The following is an 18775-nucleotide window of genomic DNA, read 5'->3' as shown; positions in this document are numbered from 1 at the left end:
AATGGGAGATTTAAAATTTCTTTGAAAACATCAAATCTCACGGAACCCAGCAACGGAACGAAAGTAAATAGTGAACAGAGAGCGAATATCAACTAGCAAGTGAGAACCGAGGCATGCATCGAAAGCAAACACTTAACCGAAACTTAACATGCATCATGTAGTCGAATGCAAATTGAGTATAGAGATAACCAGTGATCCTCGATGGCGACAGAGGATTTGTAGGCCAGTTCACCCTTCTGCAAAAGGACTACGTCTAGTTGGAGGGGTTCGTGATTGAACAAGAACTCTCTTCGTCCTATTCTCCTCGACAACTGATTTGTCAATCAATGCCGATCACTCGTGGTAGATTCTTGAGGTGATCTCTGAACCTTTACAGACTTCTTCATGAACCACAATTACTCTTAGCCACTGAAGAACTTGATACCTAACCGTCTAGAGAGTTCGCAACTCTCAAGAGTACTAGGTGGAGCGTATTAGACTTAGATTATAGTGATGCTATACCAATATCTAATTTTTTGGGGCTCTGGCTTTTTCTCTTGGTGAATTTTAAACTCAAATCACTTAGGAGATACGGTGCTCACTCAATCTTCTCAGAATCACACGAAGAAACCAACGATGCACGTTGGATGGAGTGGGCTATTTATAGCCATGGTCTTCCCGATGGGAAAAGAATTTTGGACGTGACAACTCAGCCAATCTCCAACCGACACGTATCTAACTATCAGATTTTTTAGCACAATGGTAACATTTCTTGCAGAGAAAGTAATGCTAACTCGTCGGCCGAATCAAATCTCTCACAACGAAGAAGAACTTTCTCTCTTGCTGACAAGTATTTATTCGGAACACAAAGAGATATCTCTCATCTCACACAGGATTCAGGTTTAGCATAAGAGAATCGTAAGCTTCAAACACTATACCCCTCTTAATAGTACAGTGGTCCTATGACTCAAGAAAGAGAAAGATGAACTACGAAATAGATACTACGTCTTTGCTTTGTCTTCAAACTTCCCGGCTGCAGTCAATTTCTTCGGACAGGCACCGAACCAATTGCTTCACAGACATAATCTTCGGTGATAATCTTCGCTGCCACGCAGGAGACTATCTTCAGAGTTTGTACCGAACTCCTCAAGACTTCAAGGACTTGTTACTCTGTGTGCACTAGCAAACACATTAGTCCCTCATTGTTTATGACAACAATCTCCAAAACATAAGGAGGCAATTATTGCTCCAACGGAGAGGTACAAACTACTGAGCTCAATAGATCGTACTCCATCGGGTTTTGCTTCACGAGTGGGGGGCATCTTTGGTAGACCACCATAATAGAATTTTAAATTTAGGTCCAACAATGAGAAAAATGAATATGGATCATTGGACAGTGGAAGGAAAAACAAAATCCTCCTCGCCCCCGCCTAGCTCCCACGAGCAATGGGGGGGGTGCGTACCCACCGCTGATCTCGTCCCCTCCCCTTGCTACTAAACCCGATAAGCGGCGGCTGTGCCGGGGCAGCCTCTCTGCTTGGTGGGCAGTGGCGTGGGACGGTGCCCCTGAGCAGCGGTGCGGAGACAGAGTGGGAGCATTTGTGGCATCGGTGCGCGGCGGGTAGCATGGTGGTTTTGGGTTGCGGGATCCCATGGCGGCGGCAGTTCAATTTGTCTCGGCCACATCTGGTCGCCAGCGGCTGCAGGTGGTGCTGTGAGCCTCGCCGGCGAGACCTAAGCCCGTCTGGTGCGGGTGTTGCCAGGTGTCACGCTGTTGCAGGATGAATTAGAAAAAGCGCTCTGCACCACTGCTCAAGTTCATCACCGCAGGTCGTATTCCGTCCAAGTCATGCGGTACTACTCATCGTCTTCAACACCGTCAACAACCGGTCGTTAGGCCGCACTAGCTACTAACAACTAGTGCGCCCGTCGTGATCTAGTCATGTCTACATTTGTAGTTGTTGTTACATGTGTGATGTTGTGCATCTTTTCATGTTCATCTAGTATGCTAGGGTGTTGCGTGCTAATTAGTGTTCTAGTCATGAATTATTTACTGGAATTATTCACAAATTTGCCTAATATTCCAACATATATATTGTGTATATAATACTTTCAGTTTATATGCACACTGATCCAAACATTACATGTACATAAGACTTTTTGTAATATTATATTTCATGACGACTAATAGTGAATCCATGATTTACTACATCCGAGTTAGCAAAAATGTTGAGGGTATCAAACAAAATCCAAAAACTTTGAAATTTTGCGAAATCAAACTCTGTAAGTGTTGAGGCTCTTGCAAAATTTCGCTCACACAAAAAAAGAATTATTTTAACTTTTTGTGCACTTTTTGTGCAGTGATTTTGTTTTTCTAATAGACTTGATCAAATTAAATCGAATACCTATTTTTGAGTCCAGACTCATCTGCACCAGGTCAAAAATATTCATAAAAAATTCAAAAAATCCAAAAAAATGCATGATAGATAATTTGGTGCTGAGGTGCGCTCCAAATTTCATATCATTTGGAGATATGAGTAGCTCTCGGCAAAAAAAGACATTTGGATTGAGAGAAACCATAATTCTGTGTATAAAACGGGACATGAACGACGGTTCGATCGTGTCCATAAAGCAATAATTTAACTTAGGCAAAGGAAGAAGATGTTCCGAGTAGAAGAAGCAGTCAGGAGACAGCCGAATTTCTTCAGTTTATTCGCTCGATTCCTCGCTCGGCTGACGCTACTCTCCCTTAGCTTCTTCGTCTTCTTTTTTTCATTTTTCATTTATTTTGAGGGGCACTCTCTTCCTTAGTTTTTTTTTCTTTTTTGAGGGCTACTCTCTCCCTTAGCTAGCGGAGCCACGCCACCGGCCCAGTCTCACAGGCCATCGGCCCATATCCGAAGGGGCATGTGTAGGATCCCTCAAAGAAAAGGGGGCATGTGTAGGATCCCGTGGGTGCCTGGATGGGAAAACCCTATTGGACGCTCACTGCGTGAAGTTTTTTTTTTTGAGCGGTAAACCAACACTTTATTCAAGACGGGGTTCGGTTTACAGGAATAATAAACGGGTCATGGGGAAAGCCCAGCCACACATGGCGACCCACTGCTAACGACGAAGAAAACTTGGCCAAACTATGGGCCTCAAAGTTCAAAACACAACTTTCAAAAGTAAAAACACAGCTATCAAAATCCCTAGCTGAAGCTTCAATCTCCTTGATGATCACACTATAAAGGCCAGCCGACCCCTTATGAATCTCTTCCACCACTGTTTTGCAGTCACATGCAATAACGATTCTTCTTAGAGAGAGATCTTGCTCAAGTGCCATAGCTTCTCTGCATGCAAGCGTTTCTAGAGTCGCCGGGTCATGAATGTCACTAAAAACCATCGCGGAAGAGCCCAGGTATGTGCCATCCTTATCCCGGCATAAAGCTGCAGATGAACCTCCATTCCCTACCCTCGCTAGACCCCCATCCACGTGGATTTTTGCCATGCCCGGGCCTGGTGCCCTCCATTCATATCTAGCTTCTGTCCTCCTTGGCAGCGCGACGCGAGCGTTTAAATGGGCCGGCCCGTTGCGCGTTATACTAATCCTGGTTTTGGGAACCTTCTAGAAGGTTCCCAACCGGTCCAGATCTGGATTTTTTTTCTTTTTTCCTGTTGTTTCTTTTATGGGTTTCTTCAGTTTTTCATTATTTTCTTTATGTTTTATTTTTCGTTTTTCCTTTTCTTTTACTCATTTTTTTCTGTTAGTTGTTTCCTTTTTGCCCTTTTCTTTCTTGTTTCTTTCTAAATATTTAGACTTTAAAAATTCAAAAAATGTTCAACTCTCCAAAACATGCTCATGTTGCCAAATTTTGTTCCATTCTATTAAAAAAATGTTCAAGAATTACAAATTTTGTTCCCTTCTATTCAAAAAAGTTCGAAATTTAAAAACAAATTCGTCTTCACTATCACAGGGTGGGATTTAGAATTTTGACTAATTTGGAAAATGTTCATGTTTTCAAAATTTAGAATTTCTTTGGTGAATTTCGAAAAATGTTTGCATTTTTCTAATTTTTGGTTCAGAAATTCAAAAAAAGTTCATGATTTTCTAAAAATGTTCCTGCTTTCTGAATTTGTTCACTAGTTCAATAAAGGTTCTTATTTAAAAAAAACTGTTCGCTAACTAAAATTATGTTTGGGTTTTGCAAATATTGTTTGTAAATTTAAAAAAATGGTGTTACCATTATTGGTTCCTCTTTTTTGAAATTTTGTTCATAATTTTGAAAAATATTCATGTTTTCAAATTTGTTCCTTTTTTGGAAAAAAATGTTTAGAGATTCCCAAGAAATGCTCTGTTTTCACAAATTGGTAGAGTTTTAAAATTTGTTCGGAAATATCAAATAAGAAAATCACGTTTGAAATTGCAAAAAAAGTTCATATAAACCGGGCTGCCATTTGGGACACCAAATCTTTAGGGATTATGGTGGTTAGTGACGTTGATCACTTGCAGTTCCTGTCACGAACTTTACATGCTTGGAATTCACGAGCACGTCAAAGAAAGGAGAGCAGGCACGGCGACCACGAGATCGAAGGGAACCACAACCATGCTTGATCACAGCCAAAGGAAAACGAAATCACAGATCCGGACGCCAAGCACGAAACAAGAACCAGATTACAGTATTAAACAACCCTGAGAAGAAAGAAGCTGGAGTAGTGGCATTCGCCGGAGGGCGGGTAGGGCTTGGCCACCCATCCAGCAAGCAGAGCAGGGGAGCAGAAGAGATAGCACTAGCAGCAACAGCGCCATAATAAAAAGATCTGTGAACTGCCCATCACAAGATCGGCTACTCGTCTGTTGTGTTTGTTGTATGCTAGCATCCGCCTACTCTTTTTCTTTTTAATCAGCATCCACGTACTCTGTAAGTCTGTAATATGCGCCCCAAATTAGTTGCCTTAGATTTGTCTACATACGGATATATCTAGCACTAAAACATGTCTAGATACATCAACTAATTTGGTACGGAGAGAGTACTTCCCTAGATTTGCCACCTTCTATGCTGATTCTCGGATTCTTTTTTCCCTGCTGCTATTCCAAGATTTATGCCTGGAGAACTTGTGTCTTCAGATACGTAAAGTTTGTTACCCTAAGTCGAAGATGCACCGACTAACTCTACTCCCCACTTCACATCCATTGTGTGTGGGATCCAGACATCAGAGTCGCCACCCTATCAATCCCAAGCCAGAAACAAAAATCAATAACAAGGTCCTTCTACAGGGGGGATGCAATGAACTTCATGTACCTTAGTATCTACAGAAAGACACTGCGGTATCAAGAGAATATATGGATGGTGACAAGTATTACATGTACATATCAAAGTAAAATAAGAAATAACATTCCTGACAGTAAATGGGTATGAGCCAACATGAAAGAAATAAGTTGCTATCTAAAACAAGAATAACTCTTGAGTGTCAGCAGATGGAGAGAAAAAAGATGTCCCGACATGATCATAAGTTCACAGCTACATTAAGAACATGTCAAAAGCGTGATACGATGGATTTGGAGAAACAGACAGCATACCTAAAATTCTACTGCCACATTTAGAGCAATGAACACAATCTACCCTGCTCTTCGTGTAGGAGTTCTTAGCATTGGATTATCCTGCAATATAGTCATACCAGTCATTTTATTATACACTAGTAGCTTTATAAATGGTAAAATGGGGAGGGCAGTAGTTTTTTAGGTGTTCAATGTGTGTAATAATAACATTTGATAAGCTACAGAGATTAATAATTGTACACATTTGTTGGAAATCATAATATATCAGGCTGGAAAACGATGAGAAAGAGAATCCCTGAACGAGTGGGACCAAATTAAATATCCTATCTCATGTGTGTTTGTCTTGCTACCAGTAATCCAAATATATATGAAAGGTCCATTGATTGATGAAATTCCATATCAGAACAGGGGCATAAGCATGGACCGTGAAGAAAATGTGAACAGGGGCATAAGCATGGAGTAGCATGCAGCTTAAAACATTGGATAATAATTTTGGAAGCCGCAAGAAAAAAGGGATAGACATTTGTGTGCGGGCAGACCTGCATCGTTTGGTTGTAAGCCCACTGATTTCCGAAAACATGGGGATCTGCTTGTACCTGAAACGTTTTAAGCAGAAAGGCATTGATCACACAAGTCAGAAATGCACACACAGGGAGAAGATGGTTAACATAAAAATCAACACAGTTGTTGATAGTAACTAAGAAGTTGCAAACAAAGAAGAATATAGAATATTATAAAGATCTGTGCATGGCAAAAACCTGCATAAAGTTGTTCGGCATCATCCTTGGTTGATTAGGCAGTTGATGTTGGTGACTAACATCCATTCCAAAATGAGGTCCAAATGTCAGGTTTGGAGATATCCCTTCCTGTTTAAGTTTGCAACAAAAATGTTCACACGCATGAAAATGATGGTAGCAGAAGCAGACCAAAATTACTACGTACCATTAGATGAATGCTTCCTGGCACTCCCATGTCAGGACTTTCAAGATGGGAACCTGACGATGTCCCTTGAATCATATTAGCTTCAGTTGGCACAAATGATGACCGTAGAAAATCCTGCTAAGGACAACATAAATAAATCAATAAAGATTTCGTCATATGGCAAACTGACGTATGAATGCTTGAGGCTCTTTATGCCCCCAAAACTGAGAAGAGACGAACCTGTTCTTTATTTGACCGTAATACGGCATCCGGATCAGTTTCTGCCACTTTCTTTGCTGGCCGGCCAGGATGCTTTGCATTTGTGGACAGGGAATTCTTCTCACCCTCTGGAAATTGAGAACTAAAAAGGCCTTGGCCATTTTCAGGTGCATCAGCTTCGAATGAGAGAAGCCTCGGCTGCCTGTCTCTAGCAGGTTGACCATCATCCAGAAGAGCCCTCTCTGCTTCTCTCAGTAACTTCAGAGCAACAAGGTACCTACTCTCAGATATAAAGCCTAAATTGAGAACTTGACGGCACTGTGTAGACAAATAATCATGGCGCTCCACTGTGTCACCAAGGAGCATCTCATTAGGATAATGTGCCAAAGCATGCAGTTTCTTATAGTCTCTTTTCCAGCGATCAAGGACGTATCTTGACGGGATCTCAAACATGTCATGCAACTTAAACACAGACAACGCATGTCTGCATAGTATGCCAGTGAACTGAAAGAAACCACATTCACACTCAACAATGAGCCCTTCTTTACAAAAATAAACTTCATAAGTCCTGCTCTCCGTCTCCTTTCCATCTTCCATGTATGAGCATTCTTTCACTTCAAAAGTAACAAATGGGCCATCAACTTTACTTGGCATACCATCACAATACATTGTTGCTTTCAACTCTTCCTGAAATTTCCTGAACATGTTGATTGTGTAGGCCTTGGCCAGTTGCTCTTCCATGTAGAACTTTGTGACAGTCAATGGAGTCCTATGGGAAGATTCTTCATCTGCTTGCAACTCTTTCTTGTATTTGTTCTCCAATATCATCTCATATTTGCTGAAAAATTGCTTCAAAGAAGTTTTTGGGTACACAAATCCATCATAGTATGAAGCAACAGACTCCCCACGCTGTGAAACAGACATACCTGCCCAGAATTTGTCTTTAAGATAAGCAGGTGCCCATAATTGCCGATGCTCATGTAGGGAACTGAGGCATTCATTTCCTGCAAGTCCATGTTCCTCAATAACCTTCTTCCAATCAGCCTCGAACTCTGGGGGCTTCAAAGACCCATATGTTACTTTCTTCAGTGCTCTCTTAATTGTTTTGAACTCCGCGTGTGCTTTCAAGTTCTCTGCCACGTCTCTCATAATGCGATACAGACAAAGGCGGTGCTTAACTTGGGAAAATACTTCTCTAACCGCATCCAGAATGGCGTTGTAGTGCTCGGTGATGATTGTGTCTGGGTAACAGCCCTTCATACATGACAAAAATGCTCTGAATAGCCAGGTATAGCTCTCAGCACTTAGGTCCGAAAGCAAGCCAGTACCGAACAAAACAGGGTGGCCATGATTATTCATCCCAGTGAAGAAAACAAGTGGCAGATCATATTTGTCAGTCAAGTATAAAGTGTCAAAGTAAACAACATCATGACCAAAGTATTCATGTGCTGCCTGTGACCTAGCATCACTCCAAAACAAGTTCCTTAGGCGCCCCTGTTTGTCCAAATCCACCAGGTAGAAGAAATTTGGATTCTTATTCTGCATGCTCCCAAAAAACTTCTGGATCTGCTCATCATCTCCTTCCCCGAACTTGAGCCTTCCTATCTCGGTAAAGTTCCCCTGCTCTTTGTCAGCTATCGGAACATTCCTGCGCCCTTTCAGCCGTGAACCATTCTCCACGCTCTTGGCATCCGTCAGTTTCTTGTAACAGCTCATGGGCGAGTCCGAGGACTGGTTGAGCGGATGGTTGTGGTCGAGCTTGGCGTCGTCGATGTGAAGCCACCTGTCCTGCCTCAACTTCAGCGAGATCCTAGCCGGGCAGTTAATCTTTGCTGTCTCCCTAGACAGGTAGCACGCATTTGCTCGCCCTCTCCCCGACCGACTGCACCCGAGCACCAGCCTCCGGCACACCCCGGACTTCAGGTACGACGACTTGAGAGTGACCGCCGAGAAGCCGGAATCCGCCGCATACTGCTTGTAGTACTTGAGCGCGTCGTCATAGGTCTTGAACCGCAACCCTATACGAGGCACATTCTCATCCACCTTGGCACCCCCGCCATCTTCCTGGCCACTGTCATTGTCGTCGACGAGGATGACCTCCTTGCCCTGATGCAACGGCGGCAGTTCCGTCCCCGGATTACCCCCCGAATCCTGGCCAAAAATAGCAAAGCGCCGAAAAATCGCTCCATCAGCAAGCAAGCATGAGAATTCGACGCCTGGGGTGACCCGAAGCGCTTGCTAACCAACCTGGGGTTTCTCGGCGATCTGCGGCAGCGAGCCATTCCCCGGTGGCTCTGGGCTCCTCCCGTCGGCCTCGATTGGCGCCTCCATCGGCGTCGGCGGCGGATCTAGACGGCGTGCGCCCGGAAATCGGGGAGGTCAGTGGGGATTTGACTGGGAGAATCGCTGGATGAGGACGAACCTAGGTCATACCTCGAGCCCCGGACTGCGGGCGCCGTGGCGGCGGCGGCGGCGGCGGAGGAACGCGGTGTCCCGGCGAGGGAGGACGGGAGCGGCGACGCGCGTGGGAGGCCGGAAGGCGGGGGGGTTGGGGGCGCCGGCGGCGGCGGCGGCGGCGCTCAGGTACCGCACGACGGCAGCAGTAGGGCGCGTGGTAGACCAAGAGGGGGAGGAGAAGAAAAATAAAACAAAAAATCAGATATTTGCCCACTTCGAATATCTGGCTTCTCAAAATTGGGGCTTTCAATATTGGCTTCAAGGTTGAATGGTTTTTTTTTTTGAGCAAGGTTGAATGGTTAGTAGGACAGTGGTATCTGAGTCTAGCGAAGTACTCCGTTCGTTTGAAAATACTTGTCATGAAAATCGATATAAAAGGATGTATCTAGATGTATTTTAGTTCTAGATACATCTTTTTTTTATCCATTTTGATGACAAGTATATTTTCGGGCGAAGGGAGTAATTTTTAGTGCTCGCTTTTTTTTTTAGATTTTCGATGATGCGCGTTAGTAAAAGGAGGCGTTCCCGTCGACTACGAGGCGTCTACGGCGATATGCCGGCTTAGTCTCTTGAAGATGCTCATAGGGATATGATGTGCATGTATGTGATCATAGGAGCGTATTATAAGTGCTTATGTATATTATTATTTTCTTTAAATATTGGCTTTTCACAAAAGCGCGATGTTAGGCGCCGGTCCACCGGCCTAAATTTTGGCGTGTCGCCACATTGTTATCGATTAGACCATTTGTAAGCATCATCAGATGTGATTTTCTTGTTTTCTCTTCCGGCGTCGCAGGTCCGACTAGACCATTTATAACCATCATTATATTGTTTGCGAGTGGCCACTCACGCTCGCCCTTTGCCGCTCATGCTCGCCAGCCACCCATTCAAACTGCGCTTGCCCCTCGGTCGCTCGTGCTTCTGTAATTGATGAACGTCGCTCTCCCAGTGGCGAGCCATATCCTCTGACGTACGGCCCGCTGCCGTTGCGCCACTGACGCGTGGGCCCGAGGCCACATGTCAGTGGGCGTCAAGGCACGTCAGAGGAGTTGCGTCCTCCAGCGTGCGGTCATCATGATTGCGGCTTCCTTGCATCACAGCCTCCGCTCGTCACCTTCGTCGGCTCGCACCACTATGTTTCCAGCAAACAAAAACTCCAATAGTTGTCAGCCGCTGTAAAAACAATGTGCCCGTCCTAGCAAAAATTATCCCTGATACCAGCAAAAAAACATGTGGTCACAACAAAAATCTCGTCTATCCCCAACAAAAATTATTATTGGTCCAAGCAAAAACGATCCGGTCAATGGTGGTTGTAGCTTTTTGCCGGTCGGTTGCAGCAAAAGAAAAAGAGTACTCACCCATGGGAGCCCGCTGTATGCACCGTCGGAACAGTTGGTTGCAACAACCATAGCCGCTAGTTCCAGAATCGCCGGACTCTTGTTCGAGCATCTCTGGACTCTAGGTCGTAGCTCGCTGTCAACGGTTCGTCCTAGATGTGTTCCAAGAAACCGTCAGTTGCAGTCGGCCTCTTTCAGCAGCTCCCTGCGACAGTGTGTCCTCGCTACACCTGGCCAAACCTCGGGCCGGGCCGGGCCTAGCCAAGCCCGACACAAAAAACTCAGGCCCCGGCCCGGCCCGGCCCGGCCATCGGGCCTGTGTTTCTGGACCCGAGCCCGGCCCGAGCACGTAAAAGCCCGCTGGGCTTCGGGCCGGCTCGGCCCGACCTTCAGAAAATGGCAAAAACAATGGGCCCGGGCCCGGCCCGGCCTGGCCTTCGGGCTCAAAAACTAGGCCCTAGCCCGGCCCGGGGGCAGCGTCGGGTCGGGCCAGGTCGGGCTTTTTCGAGCCGGGCCGGGCTTCCCATGGCCAGGACTAGTCCTCGCCACCGCATCACAGCTGTTCCGCAACACCGCTGGCGAGTCCGGTCCAAGGTTGCGGAGCGGGGGCGAGCGTCGTAGACAAAGTAGTCGAACACGCAAAGTAGATGGACACAGAGAATTATGAAGGAGACTACTACCTCTCTTTCAGTTTACAGGGCGTGCGCGTATCCCTAGGTCGTCTATTTGACCAACTTAATACAAGCCATATATTAAAAGAAATATACCAATATAAACTTCATATGTTCTATTTTCAAAAGATATAATTTTTGTGTTACATAGTTTATATTAGGGTGATAAAATTGACAACCTAGGTATACGCGTAGGACTTGTAAACTGAGACGGAGGGAGTAGTTTTATTAACTAATGATCAAGTGTTACAATGATTGATCCTCGTCGCTTTATATAGGGGGTAGGGAGTCGAGGGATAAGTACTCACCTAACATAAAGTGTGGAACCGAGGGGGCTATCCCGTGCACGTAGCCGCCGCCACCATCGGTTTCTCAACAGCAGCAATGCGTGCATCAGGTGCTTGCAGGGGCGTCATCCCATCCCAACGCTCACATCCACGTTGTTCCCCTACTTCAAAGCACGGGGCGGCCGTTCTCTCTTATCCATCGGAGCAGAATTGAGACGGGGAGATAGAGGGCGCATGAGCTACGAGGAGAAAACGTTGCATGAGTAACGTTTTTTTTCTATTTTGCTATTTTGCTGTTGTGAACTATACTTCTTTTGTAAGACCGATGAGCGTGCACCAAGACATGTTTTTATTTTTATTTTCAGGTGAAGACGATAAGAGCAGACATACACGGACGAGACATGCCTGCGCCCGTCCGTGCTCCTGCATACGTGCTTGATTTGATGGGAACAAAATAAGACCGAGCGTGCGCGCGTCCGTACTCCCGCGGACGTGGCTTGATTTGATTGAAACAAAATAAGGCCAGGGCAAGAGCATGGGGAGGGAGCAGGCAAGCCGGATCCAACATCAAGACACTATGCATGTACTCCCTCCGTCCGAAAATACTTGTCGCACAAATGCATAAAAATGGATGTATCTAGAACTAAAATATGTCTAGATACATCCATTCGTCCGACAAGTATTTCCATACGGAGGGAGTATGTAATAATACAGGGCAACTTTTTGTTTTGAGAGAGACAATACACGGCAACTTGATAGTTCAAGGGAAAGCTTTGTTTTTGCCACTCTAGCTTTTACGATCAACTTGTGGGGCTCATGCAGAGTAAATATCCATGGGGAAAAGATGAGGGAGTTGTGTTCTCAAAGTGGAATACTTGCAACCAATATTTTGCGCTAATTCGCAATGATGAAGATGTGGTGACCATGTATGATGAGAATCAGGAAGAAAAGGTTATTAAGATACTTGTCCAGTTTTGCAATAATGGTGAGGAGGATGAGCTTGCTATTAGTTTGCTTCAACCAATCCAACCTCCAGCAAAGGACATACCCAAGGTCATACTGGAAGAGTTAACTCAAAATTCTCAGTATGAGTATGAGATACCCGAGGAGAACTTGGTAGGGCAACAAAGATCTGAAGAGGGCTATCAAGGAGAGGACCATGTAGGAATAGACGAGGAGGAGCAGTACCTTGATGGCGGTGAGCAGGAAAATGGAGGCGAGCAAGCCAAATATGTTGACCGTAAGGCAACCGACGATGTTCCCCAAGATGTTGATGAAGATAGTGGTGAGCAGGAAGAGGATAGTGATGATGAGGAAGCTGATAGTGATGAAGGGGGCTGTTAGTGATGAGGATAGTGACGGGGGCATACTGCATGATATTCCAGCAATAAGTTATGACAAAGATAATCCACCTATGACAAAAGGGACATTATTTCCCTCAATTGAAGAGTTCAGAGTTGCACTTGCTACACATGCCATTGTCAATGAGTTTAGTTACAAAACTGATAAAAGTGATCAAAAGAGGGTGAGGGTTTCTTGTTACTATGAACCACCGGAAGGAAAAAAAACCCATGCAAGTGGAGGGTGAACGGTTCGATCTTATATGACAACAAAACAATTCAGGTGAAGAATGAACCCAAGATGCACACATGTCCTAGCACAAAAAGAGATGGAAAAGTAAAGGTTGCTAAGAGAAAATGGATTGCAGGCAGGGTGACTGATTGGTTGAAGGGTGATCCAAGTATGACTAGCATCGCTTTGAAGAAAAGGTTGTTCGAGAAATACCATGTCGATATCAATTATCAGAGAGTGCTTGCAGGTAGACGCATAGCCTTGGACCAGATATTTGGGAAATTGCACCCTCCTATACTGAAAAAGGCTGCTAGTAGACCTAGGACACAAAGGATAAAGTCAGCCTTTGAAAGCATATCAAAGAGAAGACACAAGTGCCCAGAATGCAAAGAACTTGGGCATTTGTTGAAGACATGTCCAAAACTTCATCCCGAACGCAAGACAAGAAACAGGTACTTTCAAGCAAAGAATTGTACATTCAAAATTTAAATGCAAAGAAATGTATAGTCTAACTAAATTTCTCTATCTCAAATCTGCTAGGAAAAGAAAAAATGTTGAGCCAGTAGACATCGAAGACGCAGAAGCTATTTCCATAGATGCTGAGACTATGGGCACTACAAGGTTAATATTCTTTGTTTTGCTTCCAACAATCCATAATGGTCTAATTTTGTCTATTATAAATATGCATTTTGCCTACTCTGGTGCGTCTAATTTTTTTTCAAACAAGCCAATGCATAGAAGTCTATTTTTTGCCTATTTAAATATGCATCTCAACACTTATTTGAATTCATTCCCAGTGCTGAAAATGGTTCTACAAACAAGAGAAGAGGTGGTAAAAGGGCAAAGTCTAGCCCAATTCTTGAAGCATCTAAGAAGACTTCTGCTACCCATGATAGCCCAGCAAAGAACACAAGAAGCAAATGTCCTCCGTCGAAGAACACAAGAAGCAAAAAATGTCCTTCGGCGAAGAGCACAAGCAAAAAGAAGTTGTGAACCTTGCTGTTTAGGATGATGCGCAACTACATTTATTTTGTGGAGCACTATGCATATGTGAACCTTGTTGTTTAGCTGATGATGTTGCTAGACTTGGTTGTACTATGTCTCAACTTGTGTGGAGCTGCTTTTGGGGTGGTCCATATGCATGTGAACCAGCTGTTTAGATTAGATGATGGATTTGATTTCTATGAAGTATTTTGTTGATATTAAGAATGCCTTAACCTCTTTACTATGCTGTTGGTCATGATGTTATTATTGCACTTCTCATCTAAATATCCCGTCATTATGTGTGATGGTTAAATTTCCAAAGAGGTCATGCCAAAATTTCCTCTTTACTATGCTACTGGTCATGATCTTATTAATGTGCATACTTCTCATCTAAATATTGTGCAACTATGTGTGATGGTTAGATTTTTAAATAGGTCATGCCAAAATTTTCTCTTTAAGGTGGTGTTGGTCATGATCTCTAAATATTGTGCAATTATGCGTCATGGTTAGATTTTCAAATGTCAACCAAAATGTCCTCTTTAGTATGCTGCTGGTCATGGCGTTAATATAATGGCAAAAGCAATAGTTGAATAAAACGAGAGTGGCAAAAGCAAAACAAATTAATTGGGGGCAATCTGGTCTTTTCTCTACTCTGTTTGGTCAAAACGTCCATTGACCTAACAGAATGGCATTTGTGATATATTATCGAAAGTTAGGAGTGGCAAAAGTGAGAGATGAAATTCTAGAGTGGCATAAACAAAATTGGCAAAAGTTAGAGTGGCAAAAACAAAGTTTGCCCATAGTTCAAGGTCGAGACATATTACAAGCAAGTTGCTTCACAGACGACTGTGTTATGCAGGACCTGCGAACGACACTTCCTCCCCAGCGGTGATCGTCCTTGCATGCTCGCTACTTGATCGATCCGGCGCTGTAGTAGTAGTTGAGTACGGTACTACCCTATCCGACGCATTGATGGGACGAACGCGCAGACGCCGACCGCCTCCTCCCTGGCCTACTCCGTAGCTGCCTAGCTGGCTAGCTAGGCGGCGAAGGCGGCAGCCGCCGCAGCAGCGCCGGCCGTGCAAAGCAGCTCGAAGTAGAGCTGCGGGTTGGCGAGGAACGCCGCGCGCGAGATCATGAACCCCACCGCGCCCGGGGCCTTCATGATGACCACCGCCGCCGGACCAGCGACGGGCCATAGGAGGTACGCGCCCACCAGCACCGCCGCATATGGCTAGGAGGCTCAAGCTTACCTTCGTCACTTCCCTCAACTTGCTATCAGATTCCGCGGGCTCGAGGTTGTAAAGTTGTGCATTCGAGCCATCAAAATGCTTCTGTTCAGCTCCGAAGCCTGCAAATGTCAACATCATGAATAAGTTAGTGAAAATGACTAAAGTAGATCCTCCCCATCTTTGCGATAGCTCCACTTGTCCCACGCTTTCACGTACTCCGCATGCTCTTTTCCACAGTCCGATATCTCCTGACAATTCTTCCTACCGTTCCCCCAAGTCATAAGAAACAATAAAACCAAAAAAAGAATCATAATAACAACAACCATACAAAAAACATGATACTGCAACTTAATGCCCTCACCAGTGAAGTTCGAAACCACCAGTGTCGGTTTGCTTTGGTGGGGTGTGTTGCAATATACCGAATTGCAACGCATCTCAGTCCGCCAGAACGACGGAAGAGATCGAAGGAGGGGGGGGGGAGCTTACAAGATGAGAGGGCCACCGTTCTCTACTCTTCTCCGGGCGGTAGGAGGAAGATGGGGGCTGGCTTGGTGGACGAGCCTCGCCAGCCGCCCCCCGTGGCTTGTAAGTGTTAGAACCCTACGGCCGGGGTCGATGGCGGTAGGGTATAACAGCCCATCGCCGGGGGCCTCGGCGGTAGGGTTGACGGCAGAGTCGGCGTTGCTGCTTGCCAGCGCTGACGTGAATAACTTTCGTACCGTCAGGGGCCTCGATGGTAGGCTGTTATACCTTACCGCCATTGATCCCGGCAGTAGGGAAAGGGGTCGGATCCCAAAATTTTATCAAACCGGGTCGGATCTTGCTCGACTTTTTGAAAAGGGACAGGACATTGGACTTGGGCGTGCAGTGGTAGGAGGCTGTGGGGGGACAGTGGGTATGATTCCATTCTGAGTTCTGAAATCAACGCCTTCAGTCGTCAAGACGACGACGACTGGGCAAAAATCCCTCCCCCTCTCCGCCGGCCAGCCCAATGCCTCCCTCCGCGCTCCCCCTCCCGCTCCCCGCCGCCCTCCGCGGCGGCAGGCCGTCGGACGCCCGCCGCCGGGGCCGCCTCTTCACCCTCGCGCTGGCCCTCCTCCTCGCGGCCCTCGCCCTCGCCGCCTACCTCTCCTCCCCCAGCGCCGCGCGACCGCTCGCCGCCGCGGAGGCCGGCCGGCGCTGCGGTGGAATCCAGGGCCTCGAGCTCTGGGGCCCCGCGCTCAACTGGGGCTCCAGCCACCGCCTGCCCTCCGCCGCCGCCTGCTGCGCCGCCTGCAGGGCCCACCGCCGCTGCGACTCCTGGGTCTTCTGCGGGGACCGCCGCAGGTGCGGCAGCCGCTTCGGCGAGGTCCGCCCCCCGTCCCTCCCCCACACCTCTGTACATATTTCCGCGTCCTCGTGTTGTTAACCGCCTGCTAATTGCAAACTGCAGTGCTGGCTGAAGAAGCAGAACGATGCCATGGCCCCTGCTGTGATCGCGAGGGGGGAGGATGTCATGTGGACCTCCGGCCTCGTCTTCGGAAAATCGTCACAGGTCTGTTAACTTGCTCGGCATCATGGAGCCTGCAGAGAATCTCATTTCATAGTATGTCTTGAGATGATGTTCTGCATCTCGGTTCAGCTGGCTGAGCATGTGGTGCAGTCCTATAATGTAGACAAATATTTGCAATGCATATTCTTTGCTTCAAAAGGAAAGAAGAATCAAACATCACATGCTGGAAGGCTTAAAAGAGGAAGAAGAATCAGGCATCACATGCTGGAACGAGTACAAAATAAACTAGAATCAAACATTTTTTGTTTTGTTTAGAAACTATATCAGCTGACTCTTCTTATTATGATCTTCCCTGGTGTGAATCTCATTGGTAATCAAAGGTCTGCAACTTAATGTAGGGGATCGTGGGGCTGGAAACAAGTGCCGGCACGCTTCGCGTTCAAGTAAGTTGTATTCTATGTCTCTACAGCTGGGCAAAGAATATTTTGAATCTGTTAAAGTGTTGAGGGACCATTTCTAGAACACTTTCAGTGTTTAGGCCTTTCGGTTATCCTTTGATAACAACCAGAGAAGATGGTAGAGTGGCATTCACACTTACAGTATTTGATTACTTACGAACATATTTTCAAGCCGCTAAAGTCATATGTGCTAAACAGAGTTTACAGAATGCTGTTTCGGCTTATCGAGACAAATGCTTTGCCACACGGATTCCCTTTTTTTAAAATGGGGAAAAAAATTGTGGCAGAGCCCCACCAACTGATTTTTCTAAATATCATGAGATCAATGGCTTCTCTGGCTTGGATTTATGCGTTTGACATGTCTGGTTCCTAAATGTTCGTTTATTGTTCGGCTCTTATTTTTACAAATAGTTTCCCAGCAAGAATATGCCAAGTAAACATCCATTCTAAGTGATTGTTCTGTTGCTAGCCTGGGCTCTTAAGCAGTGTAGCCGATAATACATTTCACTTTGTCACAGAGCTAATTCTGTCTTCATGATTCCCATCAATTCGTATTTAGTCATAATAAAGCTTATTATTCCCCTGGATGATCCATTTCAGTGCTTCATCTTCATACTGAAAGGACAGCTTGTACTTTTAGCTGGCTGGAAATATTCTGTAATTTTTGTTTTCCATGGTATCATATACTGCATTCTTGTCCCTTTCTCTAATATACTTATACTTCCATTGCACCCAGTTGCTGCCTGATTGTGCACCCCATTCTGTGGATTACTTCATCGAGCTGTTGCGCCTGCACAACTGCGCCGGATGCAGATTCTATCGTGCCGAAGGCCGTGGGCACCTGTGGGACGCAAAAGGAGACCACGTAAAAAATGTATGGCGCCTATGGTTGTTTAACCATCTTGCTTCTTGCATAAGAGGGGGTCCAAAGTGACATCTGTGTTTCTGGAATTGCCTCTTGGTAAGGGCTGCCGGCCTACTGACGAATGTTTCTTCTGGGTGCAACCAGGCTGCATTTGGTCCACCATACGCGCTGCTGCAAGGGACACTGGAAGTCGACGGCGTGGCCTTCAAGGAGATGCCGAAGGAAGGGTGCTCGACAGTGAGAAGGGGGTCCGTGGCGTGGATCGGGTCAGGGCCGGAGTTCCTGATCAGCCTGGCGGACCACGAGGAGTGGAGAGACGCCTACACGGTGTTCGGGTCCGTGGTGCCGGAGGACATGGCCATCGCCGAGGAGATGGCGATGCTCCCCACCAGCACAGACGTCTGGAGCGGTGTGACCGTCAGGCTGCTGAAGGACCCGGTGTATATCAAGGTGAAGAGGAGAAGCAACGCGACCGCCTACTGAGCTCGCCGGCGATTTTGTTGTTCCTCTTCTTCTTTCACTTGAGATGTCAAAAGATAAGAACACAAATTACATGTCCAAAGGAAGAAAGAAAGAAAAATAGAGGAGGTTTGGAAGAGAACTGTTACACCTGTGGATTTTATCTGTTGATGATGAATGATGAGGAATGTTTTTTTTCTTGAGAAAAAAAAATCATGTTGGATGATGGGCCGGGAAGGCACCAAAACTGAGACGGCCCATGGGCCATAGGCGGTACAGGGAGGGGAGAAAGGGGAAGTCGCC

At 45.9% G+C, this 18775-nt stretch overlaps 2 protein-coding genes across 3 annotated transcripts; one reads left to right on the top strand and one right to left on the bottom strand.

Moving 5' to 3' along the window:
- Positions 1-4619: 4619 nt before the first annotated feature.
- Positions 4620-9337, bottom strand: LOC123093982 (protein FAR1-RELATED SEQUENCE 6). 2 transcript variants are annotated; one of them, XM_044516047.1, is made up of 8 exons: positions 9092-9337; positions 8906-9006; positions 6680-8809; positions 6461-6574; positions 6277-6384; positions 6058-6114; positions 5540-5620; positions 4620-5186 (listed from the first exon to the last, which is right to left on the bottom strand). In XM_044516047.1, exons 2-7 carry the CDS (start codon positions 8987-8989, stop codon positions 5579-5581), a joined length of 2535 nt encoding a protein of 844 aa, XP_044371982.1. In that variant the 5' UTR covers positions 8990-9006; positions 9092-9337; the 3' UTR covers positions 4620-5186; positions 5540-5578. The 2 variants fall into 2 exon arrangements, with proteins under 2 accessions (XP_044371982.1, XP_044371980.1); XM_044516045.1 differs by having other exon boundaries at positions 6461-6577; positions 9092-9335.
- Positions 9338-16081: 6744 nt separating this feature from the next.
- LOC123093981 (uncharacterized) lies at positions 16082-18672 on the top strand. The gene is made up of 5 exons (XM_044516044.1): positions 16082-16546; positions 16631-16732; positions 17089-17133; positions 17885-18022; positions 18158-18672. The coding sequence occupies exons 1-5, from the start codon at positions 16190-16192 to the stop codon at positions 18494-18496; spliced, it is 981 nt and encodes a 326-aa protein (XP_044371979.1). The 5' UTR covers positions 16082-16189; the 3' UTR covers positions 18497-18672.
- Positions 18673-18775: the final 103 nt, after the last annotated feature.

Source organism: Triticum aestivum, chromosome 4B (assembly GCF_018294505.1).
Source record: "Triticum aestivum cultivar Chinese Spring chromosome 4B, IWGSC CS RefSeq v2.1, whole genome shotgun sequence".
Taxonomy (NCBI): domain Eukaryota; kingdom Viridiplantae; phylum Streptophyta; class Magnoliopsida; order Poales; family Poaceae; genus Triticum; species Triticum aestivum.
Note: the sequence above shows the minus strand (reverse complement) of the source record. Positions and strands in the feature narration are given on the sequence as shown.

Bases quoted from the DNA above. Each gene is read 5' to 3' on its own strand.
- LOC123093981 (XM_044516044.1), top strand. From the start codon at position 16,190: ATGCCTCCCTCCGCGCTCCCCCTCCCGCTCCCCGCCGCCCTCCGCGGC. The intron at 16,733-17,088 runs GTCTGTTAACTT...AACTTAATGTAG, and splicing joins TCTTCGGAAAATCGTCACAG to GGGATCGTGGGGCTGGAAAC. The intron at 17,134-17,884 runs GTAAGTTGTATT...CATTGCACCCAG, and splicing joins CCGGCACGCTTCGCGTTCAA to TTGCTGCCTGATTGTGCACC.
- LOC123093982 (XM_044516045.1), bottom strand. From the start codon at position 8,989: ATGGAGGCGCCAATCGAGGCCGACGGGAGGAGCCCAGAGCCACCGGGG. The intron at 6,385-6,460 runs GTACGTAGTAAT...AAACTTAAACAG, and splicing joins CAGGAAGCATTCATCTAATG to GAAGGGATATCTCCAAACCT. The intron at 5,621-6,057 runs GTCTGCCCGCAC...ACTATATTGCAG, and splicing joins CTTACAACCAAACGATGCAG to GATAATCCAATGCTAAGAAC.